Source organism: Passer domesticus, chromosome 16 (assembly GCF_036417665.1).
Source record: "Passer domesticus isolate bPasDom1 chromosome 16, bPasDom1.hap1, whole genome shotgun sequence".
Taxonomy (NCBI): Eukaryota; Metazoa; Chordata; class Aves; order Passeriformes; family Passeridae; genus Passer; species Passer domesticus.
In genome coordinates, this window is record NC_087489.1 from 13,178,900 (window position 1) to 13,196,205 (window position 17,306).

The 17,306-nt window shown below is 44.0% G+C and overlaps 1 protein-coding gene across 1 annotated transcript; it reads left to right on the forward strand.

The window, feature by feature from the left end:
* The first annotated feature begins 845 nt into the window (after window positions 1–845).
* On the forward strand, window positions 846–17,294 carry LOC135282316 (uncharacterized). The gene is made up of 6 exons (XM_064391950.1): window positions 846–1,022; window positions 11,218–11,322; window positions 12,228–12,314; window positions 13,265–13,438; window positions 15,201–15,349; window positions 17,129–17,294. Exons 1-6 carry the CDS (start codon window positions 987–989, stop codon window positions 17,292–17,294), a joined length of 717 nt encoding a protein of 238 aa, XP_064248020.1. The 5' UTR covers window positions 846–986.
* The last annotated feature ends 12 nt before the right edge of the window (window positions 17,295–17,306 follow it).

The window sequence follows — 17,306 nt, forward strand, 5'->3', positions numbered from 1 at the left end:
AAAAATCTGCTTTTAGAGCAGCAGAGGAAGGAACTCAACCTTCATCAACCCCAAACGTTTTCAATTCCTGTTGCTTCTTAAAAACTCTGCTTTGCATTGACGTTTCAGAGCTTTTGATTTTCTCCTCTGCCTCTGCTTGGAGGAGAACTTTCAAAATGTGCAGAGTTTCACCTTCCAGCTGTGTCTCCTCAGAACTCTCAGCCTCACCACTGACTCTGACACGGGTTTGTGATGTTGCAGGAGTCACCACAGAAAGGTGGGGAAACCAAGGAGTGTTTTCCCTGCAGCTGCTGAACAATTTTTGTCAGGGCTGGGGTTTGATTTCAGGAATGTTTTGTTGGTAATTCCCTCTCCTAATCACAATTCTCTCCAGCAGTACAGACAGCAAAGAGAAAGTTTAAAATGCTCTTTATCTTTAGAAGGAGCTTGTGCATTAAGCTGCAGGTGCTCCCCCCAATGTGCAGCTGCCCATGCTGGAGTTTGGAGATGTGTTAGAATTGCTGCTGTGCACAAAAACACTGCTGGGAACACTCAGCATTGTGTTTGTAGCTCCTCAGGCAAACTCCCTCACATTTAGCATGGAATTTATGTGGGAACTGACATATGTTGGGTGTTCAGACAGATGCAATGTAATCAATCATAATAAATAGTAATAAATCAGCATTTCAGTGTTCAGGGCTCAGTGATTTCAGGAAGGCTCTGGAACATAAATATCAGTTCAGGAAAAGCAAACATAAAACTTCTACATTTTTTTAGTCTTTCCACAGAGCTGCCATAAGGAAGCAAAGCATCATTATTGTTTCTTTCAGTTCTCAGCATAAAAGGAAGTAACACTTAATAAAAGCCATTGGCTGCAAGATTTCATAAGAGAGAGAGGCAGAGAGAGAGAGGAGCAGCATGCTGTGGAGAAGCAGGTGTGATTCATGAATAAACTGCTCTTTGGCACCCTGTAGGATACTGATGAAACAAATAGAATTTCCCCAGACATGGATAATACAAGAACAGCAGACACTTTTTCACAGGTAAAGCACAAAGTGTTATGGCTGGTGTGGAAGTGCTGCTTGTTGTGTGTAGCTGAGATGGTTTGTCAGAAACTGGGGATGACTTTGTGCTTTATTGGCAAGGGATTTGCAGTAGGTTTTGGTGTAATGGACTATTATGTGATTTGAGCTCAGCCTGCTCTAATATATCACAGAGTGTTTGCAGAAGGTGTGCAGGAGACAATATTTTTCTGTGCTTTATTCTTGAGAAAGTTGAAATGTGCAAACTTTTCCTGATACAAGGAGAGAAAATCAGTCTTTCTCCTGCCATGCTAGAGAGGATTTATTAACACTTTATATTATCTGTGCTAAAAATTTCCATAAGGTAATTGGAGGGGAGAAAAAGTGCTTTATATTATAGGCAAAAGCAGTCTTTTGATAATCCTAGTGAAATCGGAGGTGACTGATATGCCAGGATTGAACACACATCAGCTTGCAGCACTGTGGGTTTGTCTGAGTGCCTGCCACACACAGAGACCTGGAGCAGTCTGCTTGTTTCAATATTTGGGAGCATTGAGTCGTGGGAAGCTCCTCTGTGCCTGGGACAGCTGATGGGATTGGCAGAGGGAAAGAGGAGTCAGGGAGAAAAGCAGTCAGGGAAAAGAGGAGTCAGGGAAAAGAGGGGATTGGCAGAGGGAAAGAACAGTCAGGGAGAAGAGCAACTAAGGAAAAGAGCAATCCAGGAAAAGAGGAATCAGGGAGAAGAGCAGTCAGGGAAAAGAGGAATCCAGGAAAAGAGGGGATTGGCAAAGGGACAGAAGAATTAGGGAAAAGAGGAATCAGGGAGAAGAGCAGTCAGGGAAAAGAGGAATCCGTGAAAAGAGGAATCTGGGAAAAGAGGGGATTGGCAGAGGGAAAGATGAATCGGGAAAAGAGGAATCAGGAAAAGAAGGATTGTGTTGTGTGCAGGCTCTGAGCTCTCCTGGCTGGCCAGGGGTGAGGGCTGGGTGGATCCAGCCCTGCTTGCTTGGCTCCTCTTGGTTCTCCAAGTGAGAGATTTGCCAGGCCAGGCTCTGGCAAACCCCAGAGCAATCACACAGACGAGGAGGAAAACAAAACCTCTTTATGGCTTTCTGTTTGTCACAGGGGAAAAGGGCAGGGGCTGCCCTTGCACATTTTGAAAGTTCTCCTCTGAGCAGAGGCAGAGGAGAAAATCAGAAGGGCAGGGATGGGTGGTCCAAACACTGAATTCTTGAGCTTGCCACACATCAATTGCTCCACCTGAAGTGCCATAAAATTGCAGCTCCCATCTGGCACTGCTGGAGGAGATGCTGAGGTGCTGCCATCCCTTTGGAGCAGCTGCTGGGGTTGGGAGGGCACAAGCCCAGCCCTGCAGGGTTTTTTCCCCTCTCCCTGCTTGCCCGGGTGTTTCTGGCTGGCACAGACACTCAGGCAGCTCAGGGATCTCTCATCGTCCCCCTTGCTCTGCTGGGGGCTCAGGGGCAGCCCAGGTGTGGAAATAATCAAATGTTTGCCTCCAGAGAGGGCTTTACTGACGGAGAGCAAGCAGGAACCACGGCCAGGTGGTGCCACTTGTCACTGGCTTCACCCCCAGGAAAGCACATGCACAGAGCTGGGCTTGCAGGAGCACCAAAACACCCACAAAGACAAAATACCCACAGAGAAAAACCAGTTTGAAACTTCTTGTGAGCTCCTTTTAAAAGCAGACTTTATGTCTTCCTGAGGCTTTTCATCTGAGAGCTGCTAAGATCGTGCTGCAAGGTCAGACCCTTTTGCTTTTCCACCCTGCTTTTCTTTAATCAATTGCTTTAAAGCACTTTATCCCCATGGATTTCCCCTAAAATTTTCATTAGACTTTTTCTTAAAGGCCACCTCTCTTAGATGATTGATTTTTTTCCCCTATTTCTTTTTTTTTCTTTTCTTTTCTTTTTTTTTTTTTTATTTCCCTGGTCTTTTCTAAGGTAGCTTAAAGTGGATTTTCACTGTATACTTACCAAGGGATCAATTCTATTTAAATGAGGCCAAATGAGTCCATATTTTCTGGTGTGTGTTCATGAAGGTGCACCCAGCCTTGGCAGCAGCTCTGAGGGACAGGGCTAAAGCACATCCTGAGGTGTGTCCTCCTCACACCCAAACAAAGTTGAATTTCCTGCTCCTGAGCCATTTGGAGCTCCATGTTCCATTCTCAATATTGCCAAAATTCCTTGGAGATTTTGATGTTGTTAAAATCAATCACACCTTTATACCAGTAAGAAATAAATTACTATAAAATATATTTTTATATGCCAGTAAGAAATAAATTACAATAAAATGTCTTTGGGTTCCTCCAGCTCCTTCTGGAAGTGGCAGAATGAATATTCCCAATATTCACTCTCCTGGGAGCACAATGAATATCCCCAAGCCCTTTTTTTTTGAACAGAAATGATTTTCTGACTTTAAGACCTAGCTTAAATAGATTTCCAGGTAGCTGATCCTGAGGAATCTGCCCATTTGAAAAAAAAAATAGTGTATTTTTAAAGTATTGAGAAAGAACAGAACAAAGCCATGTATAGAGACAAGGATCACATCCTGCTGAACCTGTCAGAGTTTAGGAGGAGATGGACAAGGAGAAATTTACCTCAAGGTTTTGCTGGGATGATTTAACAACAACCCAGAATCCTGGGAAGGAAAAGCCAGGTCAGAAATTATACATCAGCAGAGGGATGCTCGTTGGGTTTTTTTTTTCCCAAGCTCTTAGTCCATGTTTTGATTAGTGCATAATGAAGGGGTTGTTCATTAAATGTTCCAGCTAATTAACAGGAAACTGGTGGAGCCCCTGGATCCTCAGTTGAACGTGCATGAAATCAGTGGTGCTCTCTCTCTGCCACACTTCGTACCTTTTGCTTAGCAGGTGTTAATGTGATTTAATAAACCTCCAGCAGGATGAAACCTCTTGTTCAGCATTTAGCAATTTTAGCATTCCATTTAGAACAAATCTTTCTGTTACAAGACACGAGGGCACAGGGTGAGGTTGTGAGCAGAAGGATGCATGTTTTTCTCCTAAAAAATTAGATGTGGCTGTAAAGGAACCCAGCAATCTTTGTTTCCTCACAAAATTAATTTGACTCTCACATTAATAAGCAAATATGATAATCCTTGATGCTTCTTATCACTGTGGATTATTTTAATTGCCATCACTAAGGGCACAGAGTGTTATTATTTTAGTAGCAAACTGAAATGCTCCTGTATGAGGCACCTCCTTTATTCTATTTCAGTCCATTTTGCAGCAGAGCATTTAAACTGTCCCTTGGTACCCAAAAATCTGGGTAAATTCACAGTGAAGTATTGTTCTGAAATCAAGTCTAATTTAAAATATTCAGGCCTGTGGTGATGCTGAGGCTGGTTCTGACACACAACAATGGTGCCTGAAGGAGATTTCCAGGGAATATCTCTGCCTTGGAAATAAAGGCTCACAGGCTGGATGGAGTTTTCCAACATTTTTAAATCTCTGCCTGCCCCTTTCCCTGGAAAAGCAGTGGAACCTTCAGTTCTTTGCAGGCTTGCACTGAATTAAAGTGCAAAACAAGGTTAAATATGGGCCAAAGCATTTGTTTAATTCTTCTTAAGGATGTGCAGTGGTGGGAGACTCCATAATTTTCCTTGGAATGGATCAGTGTTATCCTTATATTTTCCAAACATCTCAGCAGAACCTCTTTTGCTGTAATGTAATTTCCCTCTTTTGCTGTAATTAATTTCTCTCTTTTGCTGTAATTAATTTCTCTCTTTTGCTGTAATGTAATTTCTCTCTTTTGCTGTAATTTTCTCTCCTATTTCTCCTTACCACCACCCTCCTGCTCCTTCCCTTATGAACCTGTGCCTGCCCCAGGCTGTGAAATCCCAATCCTTCCCTTGGAAATCCCATTTTTCCAAAGCTCTGCTTACTCTCACTATCCTGAGCTGGACTCATCCAGCTTTTTTCATGGAAATCCTGCCCCCCATTCCAGCAGGATCCTGTCAGTGCTGAGCTCTCTGATTTCAGTGTTTTGCTGCTGTCTGGAATCTCCCCGAGGGAAATTCCCTTTTATTGCAGCAGCACCACGGTGGGAGCTGCTGTCACTTTGCAAGCTGCTCAAACTTCTGGGCTTTTTCTGCAAAAAATGTGTTCTTCAGCCAGTGCTTGTGAAGCTGGCAGCTCCTGCTGAACATCCAGATTTTTTCCTCCCTCTGCTTGCTGAATTATAGATTATTGCTGCTCTCATTTGTCAAGGTTGTTTGGAATTTGAATCCCCCTCTCAGTTCTCTCCAGCTGCCCAGCAAATCTGCAAATTTAATAAAAATAATCTCCAGTCCTTCAGCAGATCACTGATGAAACAGTGATCAAGTAGCACAAAACTACATCAGTCTCCATGCAATTTATCCTGAATTTTCACAGTGAAATGACTTTCCAAGTGTCATTTCCTGATGAGTTCTCAGAGCTGAAGGAGCAGGAGGCTCCGTGTTGGTGACTGAGGGAAAACCTGAAGTGTTTTCCTCGTGTGAGACTTAGAAAGTGTCATTTTTTCAGAGGGAATTTTAAGAAATGTCAAGGCTTTGAGATTCCTCAATGTGGTGATATTTTCAATATTGAAAATAGTTAAAATTGTTGGCATTGTAGCCATGCTGTGGACACATCACTGGGCACCACTTTATATTTTCATGGTTTTGAGAACTGTTCTTGGAGATTTTGATGTTGCAATCAATCACTCCACACCTTTATACCAGTAAGAAATAAATTACAATAAAATGTCTTTGGGTTCCTCCATCTCCTCCTGGAAGTGGCAGAATTTCCAATATTTTCAAGGAAATCAAGCTCCTGTTTGATGAATCCTTTCTTCTTTGAATAAATGTTGACAGATACTATTCAGCCAGATATGGATCTGCAAAAATAATGCAAAACATTATTACAGATGGATAATTTAAATGATGAATAGCAGCTCTGTTTGACAAATAATAGTAGTCTGTCTCTAGGCTGCAAAAGGGGGTATTGCCACATGAAAAATCTACATCAGTCACTTGGTTTGAGATTTCATGTAAATTGAAACTGAAGGCCTTTCAGATACCCCAGTCCTAGGAGAAAACCACTGGAAATGTTTGGGAGCACTCAGCACCTTTTGGGCCGAGTTCAAACCTGGTGAAAGTGAATAAATCAGGAGAGGGAAGTTGATAACACCAGGCTGGAGCTTTAAGGCAATCCAAATTGTGTCTGTTGTCTTGAAAATGGCACATTCAGCATGCAGGCAGAGCCAGCTTCACTCAGATTTATGCCTCAAAATTAATGAATTCCCTGTAAAGCAGCAATTAGCCCTGACCTGATGCTTTTCCTTGGAGCCAGAAGCTGCTGCTGGAGGGCAGAGGATTTGGAGCAAGCCCTCCCAGCCCCTTCCTTCTGCATCCTGCCCTCCCAGGAGCTGCAGGGAGCAGGTGAGGATGTTCAATGTTTCATCAGGACAAGAGTAAGGAATGCTTAACAATGAAAAGCTTGGCTAGAGCTGAATGAAAACCTCTCCTCTTTGGTGCAGGGAGCAGGATTTCTGCATGGCTGGGCTTTGTTATCTCAGGAGATGATAGAGCAGGGTGGGTGAGCTGTGATCTCCCCCCAGGTGTGCCTGGGATGATGTCTGACCCTGTCACCAGTGTGTGTGACATTTCTGTGGGATGGGAGCCACATTTCCTGCTCTGTGCCCCCAGAGATGATAGAACAGGGCTGGGTGAGCTGTGATCTCCCCCACGTGTGTCTGGGATGATGTCTGACCCTGTCACAGCAGTGTGTGTGACACCTCTGTGGGGCTGGGAGCCACATTTCCTGCTCTGTGCCCCCGTGGGTGCACGTGCACACATCCCAGGAGCATTTCTGCAGGGGATTGCCTGGTGCTGTGGGATGAGAGGAATAAGAACAAGCTGAGCCAAAGCCACGGCTGGCTCCGGTTCCTCTGCAGGCAGTGCAGGAAGGGCTCTCAGGTGGCAGGGGGGGATTGTCCCCTGGGGAAGCCCAGGAGCCAGAGCCATGCTGTGACCCTCTGGGGCAGTGAGCTGCAGGCTGAGAGAGCAGCCAGAGGTTTGGTGTTTTACCCCTGGCAGTGCCCCAGCTGCTGGGCGTTCCCTCTGCCTCTCATCCTGCTGTCAGGATGACCCCGAGAGTCTCTTTTTTCCCCAACCCAATGGTTTAATAAAGAGTTGGGATTCTTCAGCTCTGGTTCACGAGGTTGTTTATTGTCTCTTATCTAAAACACTCTTTTTCTGACCCGCAGAGCTCTGTCCATCAGGTCTGTCAAGGGCACACTGCCCGCCCCTGGGCTGGTGTCTGCATTTTATACTGTGAACTACCTGTACTTTATTTATCGTTATTTTCCAATACCTATCACCTATGTTAGACTGTCAACTTCTGCTCTAAACCAATCCAAATGTGCCACCATCACCCAGAAGATGGAGGCTAGGAAGAAGAGCAGGACAACACCCACATCCCTCCATCTTGCCTCCTAGACCCCTGTAGTAAAATCCCCAAAACTCCACTTTTCACCCTGTGATTAATTCATCATCACTCTACTTAAACTTCTGTGAGTTGTCATTCTTCACACAAGGTTGGTCATTTGCTCCAAGGGTTAGGATTGAAATCCCCAGTGTCTCTGGCCCCCTGGCAGGGGTGTCCTGGGCTCTGACCCCTGCCCTGCTCAGAACCTCCTGGGTGATGTGGCTTCAACCCTTTTCCTTCACTGGGTCCTGGCAGATCTGGGATTTTCTCAGTGATGTCCTACAGCTTTCAGACTCCCTGCAAACCCTCTAGTGGGTCCTTTTAGGGAAATGGGAGAGGCAGGAAGGCCTGGGAGGGGCCATGTGCAGGGCACTGCTGGCAGCTGCCCCGGAGCAGGGCAGAAATCTCCCCTCTCCCCACTAAACACATTTTGTACCAGGCCAAAAGCAGAAAAACCTCAGCTCTCCTTCCAGAGAAAGTCTGGAGCCCCAGGCTCTTCCTTCAATTGTGAATTCTTTCAAAGCCCTTGTGTGGCTCTGCTGAATTTGGGGAGGGTGATGACAATTTAATCTGTTTTAAACAAGCTGCTGTAACCTGGCAGGTGAGTGATCATTAACACAATCTCGTGTATTTCCTTAATGTGCCTGCTTTGTAATAGAAGAATTTATTTTTTTTCTAAGTTTTGTTATTCGGTCTCGTGTGAAACATTCAGTTTGGTTGCTCCAGTCACATTTTATTAGGCAATATAACACAGACTGGCTTAGTGGCATTTTGGTGGATAATATGACAAATTTAGTTTCTTTTTAAAGAAAAATGTAACCAAAACAAACACATGATAAAAATTATGTCATGCTGAGAGAAAAGCCCCAGAGACACAAAATGATAAAGGTCAGGGTCTGGTACAGAAGTCTTATTTGCAAGTAAAAATACCATGAAATGTGATTGTCAACAACCTAAAAGTGAGCCAGGCAGACTTCTGACAAATAATTCTGACAGTTCTCATGAGGTGAAAAATGCTTTTTTTACCTCTCTTAGCTGTGGAAATGTTTCTCTCCTCATTCCAGATGTGCAGAGAGTTAAGAGAGGTGTAAAATAACAAGGTGCTGTTAAAAATAACCTGCCCCAAGCAGAGTCTTTTGTGCTCCTTGGGGATGGATTCTCTGTCAGGAGTTTGACTCTCTAACAAACCTTCCTGGATTTAAATACACAGAATGATTTGTTTCTCTTTTGTAAACATTTTTTCCCTCATCCATTATTAAGCAAATTAAGACATGTTCCTTGTTGCTCTCATGTCTTGGGCAAAAATCCATTTGAGTGTAGAAGAGACTTTGGTGATGGTAAGGAAGAAGAAGAATTGAGTTGAATATCTTCCTTTCTGCAATTTATTTTAAAAAGAAAATATCTTAAAACATTAAATTTGAAAAAAAATTAAATTAAGGTTGTCATTGTGCTGCAAAAATTCTTTGACCCTTTCTCCAAAAGGCCAAAGAGGCAAAAACCCTTCCTGAGTTCCACAGGCTCCTGCAGTTTGGGGCTGGCACAGCTTTGCCTGAAGGTAACTCTATTTTCCAGTTCAAATAGAGCCACATTCCTGTTTGCTCACACAGAGCCTGTCCAGTGGGGAATGGTCTTGTCTGTCACAGTCATATTTTATGGAAAAATCCCTTCGCCCAGGATTTTCCCCCTGGGAAGCTGAGAGGCCTCAGAGAAAAAGGAAAACAATAATTATCTGATTGCTTCTCCTGTGTTTTGCTGCTTTGGAATGTGTTTGGAGATTGTTCACCCACAGGTGATTGTTTCATTGGTTTCATGTGAATTATTTTGATTTATTGGCCAATCAGTGCCAAGCTGTGTCAGGACTCTGGAGAGAGTCACCAGTTTTCATCATTATCTTTTTAGCATTCTATAAGTATCCTTTCTGTATTCTTTAGTATAGTTTAATATTCTTTAATATAATATAGATCATAAAATAATCAATTAGCCTTCTGAGAACACGGAGTCAGGTTCATCATTCCTCCCTTCACCTGGGCACCCCACAATACAAGACTCATCCAGATCTCGTCCCACCCAGTGCACGTGAGGTGTGAAATGTGGCCATTTCAAATCCCAGCAGCGAGGTCACTGTGGGCACCTGCTGAGAACGGACGACCAGGCAGCTCTCCCTCCTTCCCCACCGCTCCCATTTCTGCGTGCAGCTGGAGCTGGGCCATAAATTACCTTTACATTAGCACTGAAAACTCCAGGCCTTTAAAACCAGGATATTTCTCCTGCTCTGGGTTTCCTCTGGGGGCTGTAAAGGCGTGCAGAGTGTGTGTGTGTGTGTCCCAGGGAGTGGCTGAGCTGGCAGAAATTTGGTGACATGGAGTGTGGGGCACATTGTGGTGTGGGAAAGGGGGATCTGGGGGTTTGCTGCACCTCTGGGGCTGGTGGCTTTTATGGGGCTGGGGTGGCCAAGGAAGGACTGGCCGTGCTGGGGATCCATCACAGGCTGGGCACCATGCTCTGGAGGGGTTTCCAGCCTCAGTGATGCTGTGTGGCTCCGAGAGGAGCTCGTGCTGCCCTGCTGGGTGCTCAGCAGAGGAGCTGCTCTGTTTGGGGGGTAGGACAAGCAGGGCAGGTGCTCCAGCTGCAGGGGAGGCTCCTTCCCAACCCTCCTGGACCATTTTCAACCCTCCTAGACCCTTTCCCACCCTTCTGCCCCTTCTCAACCCTCCTGACCCCTTTCCTGTCCCTTCCCTGTCCTCCCTGAACCTTTCCCAACCTTCCTGTCCCTTCTCAACCCTCCTGCACATCCTGTTCTGGGATCTGCACCCGGGTGTCCACTGGAGACTTTGAGAAGAACATTTGGAAGCCCCTGGAATCTCTCCAGGTGGTGCAGCTGCTCTCAGGGCACAGGGAACCCCTTGGATCTTGGAGTCTGGATAAAAATTTCCAAGTTCCTGAGCTGTGCTGGTAAAACCTCCAGGCTCTTCCAAGCTCCCATCCCTGCTGGGGAGTGGCTGTCACACGGGGTCTGTCTCAAAGGTTGTTTTTCCCCCCCAAAACCCTGGCACTGCCTTGCCAGTGGTGTCACAGCTGCACTCCTGTGCCCCCCGAGCCTCCCCTCTCCTTTCTTCTTGGCTTGGCTCCTGTTTGCCATCACAGCCACACCTGCTGCACTCAGCAGTGACAGAAATTCCTGGGGGAGTTCACTGGCAGCTCAAGCTGCTGTTTTGGGCAGAGAAAAAGGGGAAGTGGAACTCTGGCTTTTCCTGTTTCACTGAGTCCCCGTGGCAGCTGCACCTCCCTGTACCAACAGCAGTTTGCCCCCTCTTCATCCTGAACATTTCAAATGCTCCTGATTTTTCTTTCATGTTGTCCTGTGTGCAGGGCTTTACACTCAGGATGAGACAGCCTGCCATGCAAAATTGATGTTTTCACTTCTTGCCAGGGTTTCTAGCTCAAAAGGGTTTCCCCCTGGCAGTTCTATCTCCAGATATTACCAGCACATCTTCTGAAGTTGTAAAAGCCCCTGTATATTTGATATCTTGTGGACTTTGACCAGGTTTCAAAGGGAGATTCTATTTGCTGGGCAGGTTGTCAGTAGAAGATAAAATATGAGTGAAATTGTAATTATATGGCAGCTACCATGGCTGTGTCATGAGCACTCTGTGTCCTCCACAGCCAGATGAAAAACCAGTCTCTAAAAACATTTGATTGACCTTTTTTTTTTTTTTTTTTCCCACCTAGTTAAGCCAGGAAAAAATCCTCAAAATCATGAACATGGTGAAGAATAAAGAAGTGAGCATTGAAGGAGCTCTGCATCTGGCACAGAAGGAGGTGTACGCTGGGAAGGTGAGGCTGCTCCTTTGATGAGTTTGGTAACAAGCTCAGATGTTCTGGAGAGCCCTGCTGAGCTGAGAGGGTGTCTGGTTGCTCTCCAGGATACAATCCTGGTCTGGGAATCACAAAGAGCCCAATTCCCAGCCCAACAGGGCAGGAGCAGCTGGCTGGTGCTGCCCGTGCCCTGTGTGATGCTGCTCCATGGAAATGCTGGCATTGCCTGGGTTGGGGAGCTCAAACCCACACAAGGGGTGTTATTCCAAGGGTAGCAACGAGTCCTGCATTGATAAATGTGGGGCAGAATCCCAGAACTGCAGAATCACAGACTGGTTTGGGTTGGAAGGGACCTTGAAGCTCATCCTATGCCATCTCCCTGCACCTCCCACTGTCCCAAGCCCTGTCCAGCCTGGCCTGGAACATTTCCAGGGGCAGCCCCAGCTGCTCTGGGCACCTGTGCCAGGGCCTGCCCACCTGCCAAGGAAGAATTTCATCCCAATATCCCATGTAACCCTCCTCAATTTCAGTGTGAAGCCATTCCCTGTGTGCTGTCCCTCCTGTAAATCCCCTCTCTCCATCTTCCCTGCATCTCCTGCAAGGCTCCTCTTCTCCAGGGCCTCACCACCCTCAGGGTAAAGAATTTCTTCCTCATCTTCAATCCAAACTCCCTCTCTGTCAATGTGGAGTCATTCCCTGTGTCCTGTCCCTGCCCTTGGGGATAATCTCTCTCCCCACCTTCATTAAGGTGATTAACAAAAAGCAGGAGGATTTTTCCATCTGTCTCCACGCAGAATTCTCCTGCAGGGCTCCAGTGTTGTTTCTGCTCACAGAGAGAGATTTCACCTGAGCACAGCAGGGTTTGGGTGGCCCAAGGTTATCCCAGCGTGGGATGTGTTCCTGATTTCTGTTCTGCTTTCCAGGATGCCCAGGATTTGTTAACTGGCTCCCAATTTAACTTCATTATCTACAAATACAAACACTACCGGTGGCAGAAACGGATCCTGCAGGTACCCTTAACAATTCTCACTTTTGGTGCAGTGTATAAAATATAATAAAGCCAGCTTCTGTCAACAGCACCTGATGGTGATTTCCTGTTTCATGAAGTCAGGGACTAAGGTTTCATGGTTTTTTCCTGGATTTCACTAAAACTTTTTTCAGTTTGGACAACATTTGATAAGGAACAATCCAAATCATGCATACGACAGGGTGGATTTTATTTACTACATCTTAACTGTACAAAATATAATTTTTCCAGCATTATCCACAATTTTTTTGGAATGAAAAGATTATTTCTTTAGACATAAAGTGGAAAAATGGAGAGACGTGTAGTAGACGTGGAAGTTACCAGTCTGGGAAGCTGGATTAGCTTAATTTCAGTTCCCTAATTACCAGCAGCCTTCAAAAGTCAGAGATAATCTTGAGAAAGGTTCTGCTTTGGAGGTTTCCTGCTGTAAACAGGACCGAGGAAAAGGCCACAGTGTGGGCATTTGGTGGTGTGGTCTGAGCAAGTTTTAACTTCCAACTTAGAACTGCTTTTCTAACCCCCTGCATTTCAGAGAGCGAAGGAGTGAGGAACTGGATGAGTGGTTCTGCTGTTAGCTTGTGCTGAAGGGGAAGTTTCTGCACTGGGTTTTGTGAGACAAGGAGAATTTTAAAAGAAATTATATTCCAGAGTGATAAATTGATGGATATTCATCAAAAGAGACGCGTGGAAACACAGCTTACAAGGAATATCTGGGAGGGGTTTTGCCACTGAAACAAACATTGAGCATTTTGTCACTAAAACAAACATTATATTCTTGATGGTAGAATGTAATTATAAATTCTATTTATTCTGCTCTTTATCTAAACACCTTTACGTGGCAAAATTGGGATTCTGCCTTTGCCTTTCTACAAATATTTAGTTGTTTTTTTTTAACACCACTTGCCTGGAGTGCTGCAGAACTTTCTCTTGCAGCTTGATTTCAGCACCAGGACCATTTTCAACATCGAGAAGGGCACGATCAGGAAGCAGTTCCCCTTCTCCCAAGTGAAAGGCTGCGAGGACTCGGAGAGGAGGCGTTTCAGCATCCTGTTCCACGGGAGGCAGCACTACGAGCTGGAGGCTGTGTCCCTGGATGACAAAAGGAAGGTGAGCTGGGAAGGCACTGCAGTGAATCCCAGCCGGGATGGAGGCTCCAGCGGGTGCAGGCAGCTGTGCCTGCATTTCCCTCCACAGGGAAAAGCAAAGCTCAGCTTCCCGGGGATATTTTCTGGGAATCGCAGCGAGGAACCTCAGAGAAAGAAAAAAACAATTTTTATCTCATTGTTTGTGCCAAAGTAGAATGGAATATGGAGGTTGTTTACCCAGAGTGATGGGTTTTGTTTCTTTGACCCAATCTCTGCAAGCTGTGTCCTATGGGTCAGGAGACAGCCACAAGGTTCTGAGCAGGGGAGCTGAGTGCTTGTGCAGATTCAGTTTAGATGTAGTGTAAGATATTATAGAATAATATATTAATATAATATAATGTAATACAATACAATGTAATATATATATACAATGTAATATAATATTATGTTAATATAATATAATGTTAATATAATGTAATATAATGTTAATATAAAATAATATAATGTTAATATAAAATAATATAATGTTAATATAATATAATATAACATTAATATATTATATTAATCATATCATATCATATCATATCATATCATATAATATTATATATAATATACATTATATATAAAATATATATTATATATATAATATATAATATATAGTATATATAATATATAATATATAGTATATAATATAATATAATATAATATAATATAATATAATATAATATAATATAATATAATATAATGTAATATAATGTAATATAATATAATGTAATATAATATAATGCAATGTAATGTAATGTAATATAACGTAATATAACATAATATAACATAACATAATATAACATAACATAATATAGTTACTATTATATAACATAATATAATATTGCATTATATTGCATTATATTGCATTATATTGCATTATATTGCATTATATATAATATAATACTATTATAATACTATAATACTATGATAAAATTCTATAATAATTCTTTATTATAATCCAGTAAAGTAATTAATTAGCCTTCTGATATCAATGGAGTCCTCCTCATCATTTCCCCCTGCCATGGGGCTTGTTTGAATCCCACAGGCAGGGGAGGAGGGATGGATTTGTTCTGCTGGGACATGGAACAAAGGCAGTGTGAGCTCGGGGTGGAGTCTGGCCTCAGATTTTGGCACAGCTCAGAGGAGCTGTAAATGCAGCTCGAGGTGAGATGGGAGAGTGGGGGCAGCTCTGCAGCCACAGCGTGGCTGGAGCTGCTCTGGAGTGTTAAAACAAGCAAACAAAGCTGGTGATGCGCACTGCTGAATCCTAATTGGAGCTTTCCAAGCACTTTTTGTTCTCTGTATAAGATATTTCATTAAGTGCCCCATTTTAAGGATGAATTAGGATTGTCCTCATGCTGAGAAAAGAGCCAGTGGTTCATCTTTGAGCTTTGTCTGAGAATTTCAGCTGAATCAATCAAGTGCTGCTTGGGCTTGAACTGAGCTGAACAGAAACTTTGTGCTGGACTGCTTTGTACATGAATTAAAAAGTTCTGGTTTACAGTAACCCCTTCAGAGTAAAATTATATCCTCCTTAGACTGACAGGTTTAGAACGCTGGGCATAAAACCAAATTGCAGTTAAGGAGTTTTGCATCATAGAAAGACCTGAGTTTTTTTATGTTGATTTATTTTACCCATTTTACTGTGGCTCTGTACTTGTAAAATCCAACTACTGATGTCTTATTCAAGGGAATTTATGTGGAAAATAGTTTTCTCTCTGCTGCCACTTATTATCTAGATAATCTACCTGCTGAGCAGAGTTATTCAGAGCAATTCTTGCAAGAGACCAGCAGAGTCCTGCCCTGGGAGAGCTGCAGAATGTGATGTGATCCACGAAGGGCTGCTGGACCTGCAGCAGAACACCTTAACCTCCTCTGAATGGGTGAAGTATGAGCTCTGCATTTTGTTAAAACTTCTGATAGAAGCATTTAGATTTGAATGTGCTGATAATAACTTTATTATTTAGTTGGTTTTTAAAGTGTAAAGGTAGATGCTCAGTCTGCACGAGATGGAAGCACTGCAATGAGCTGTCAGGGCACCCAAAAAACCAAAGTTGTGACCTGGAGCCTGCTGGGAGCATTGGCAGCACAAATCTCTAATGGTGATGGTGCTCAGAACCGATTTGATGCTGGGACTTTGTTTCTCTCATGACTTTTTCCCTCCATTCTCAGTAGTCCACTGGTTTTCCATGGTTTGCTCCCCATTCTGCCAACAAACCTGAGACAGCTCCTAAAACACCTGGAAATTTCTTAAAGAAAAAAAAATTCTGTCTAGCTAATGAAAAAAATTCACATTGTAATTATCTGCATAGGGTAATTACCTCAAAAGACTTCACACTTCACAGAAAATGATTTTAATTGGTTTTAAAAGGCTGCCACTGTATGTGCTGTAAACACTATCCTCGAGTGTGTCCAGGATTTGTTACCTTGCAACGCTGAACAGGTTTGTGAACAAACACAAATTGATTTCTATTTATCTGGTGAAGCAAAGCCCTTGTTGTGTTCTTCTCGATATTAATCCTCTCTTTTCCTCCTTTTTTTTTTTTTTTTTTTTCCTGGCAAAGTAAGTGATGGTGGCAGCATCTGGAGATCCGATTAAAACATAAGTCCCTGCTGGAAGAAAGCAGAGATCAATAGCACTGCCAGCCCCATTAAACAATTCCTATCACTTTGACTGCTTGTATGGGAATTGATGCAATTTTTATTTTATGTTTAATTTGTTCTGGAGCAGCTAAACTTACTTAAATTCTTCGCAGAACACTTTAATCAACCAGCCACACCTTGAAGAGAGAGTGGAGGGAGAGTTTTGTAGAAGTGCCAGAATGAAAAAGAAAGGCAGAAACCCTCCAGAAAAAGGAGGAGGCAAAATGTTAAATAAGAGTAAACCCACAGCAAAGCCCAACCCCTTGTTATAAAGAGCAGGGCAGAATTCCAGAGGAGAGGCCAAAGCACAGGACTTTGCTGCAGTGGAAGCTCTGCATGCTCAGGCCATTTCTTCTGGGGTTAATTATAATTTAAAGAGCTTTTCCCCGAATTTTGGCACAGTCACCTCTGCTGGAAGCCCTCAAGAGCAGAATACTTTAACCCTTTCCTGCCTAGTGACTCCTGGGAATGATGGGTCCAGGATGGGTTGCCACGGAGTAACAGGAGTTCCAGGAGAGGGATATTGGGCTGGATGATGGGGAACTAAATTTGGGGATTTGTTTATAGCTCGGTGGAGTGAAACCTGGAAGACACAGAACTCTGGAGCCTTATGCACTGCTGGAATCCACAGGTGGAGTCCTTTAGAAGCTCAGTCCCAAAGATCCACTATCCCAAATAAACAAGAGGAGCAAATGGAGAGGGAGGGACAGAGCATGGCTGAAAAATTAGCAGGACTTGGGTGATTTTGAATTGATGGTCAGATTTAATTTTAGCTCTCACTGGGCATGGCAGGCTGCTCAGATTTTATGTCACACTTTATTTAGGTGTCAGATGAAAACAAGAATCTCTCAAATAAGAACATCTCAAAGAGTTTGTTCTCTGCTATTGATATTTTTGACTGTTCCATGGAGGATGCTGTAAAAATGTGGAGGTTTATTGACATTGTGGGTGCTTTAGCCAGGGCCAGGCTGTGTAAGAAGCCCTCAGTGAGGAATGAGCTGTGTGTCCATCCCTTGTCCCCCAGGTGCCTGGCAGAGCTGCGGGAAGGAGAACTGGCCTTGTACTGCCTGGGGCTGGGGGGCAGGAGCCCTGCAGCCACAATTCCCCTGGCAGCTGTGAGCCTGGGGGAGGGCAGGGACACTGCCTGCAGCACCTTCTCCCTGCACACCAGAGACCACCACTACCTGTGAGTACAGCTGCTG

Coding starts and splice junctions, on each gene's coding strand:
- LOC135282316 (XM_064391950.1), top strand. CDS start 987: ATGGATAATACAAGAACAGCAGACACTTTTTCACAG. Junction 1,023..11,217: donor CAGCAGACACTTTTTCACAG/GTAAAGCACAAA, acceptor TTTCCCACCTAG/TTAAGCCAGGAAAAAATCCT. Junction 13,439..15,200: donor CCCTGGATGACAAAAGGAAG/GTGAGCTGGGAA, acceptor CTTATTATCTAG/ATAATCTACCTGCTGAGCAG.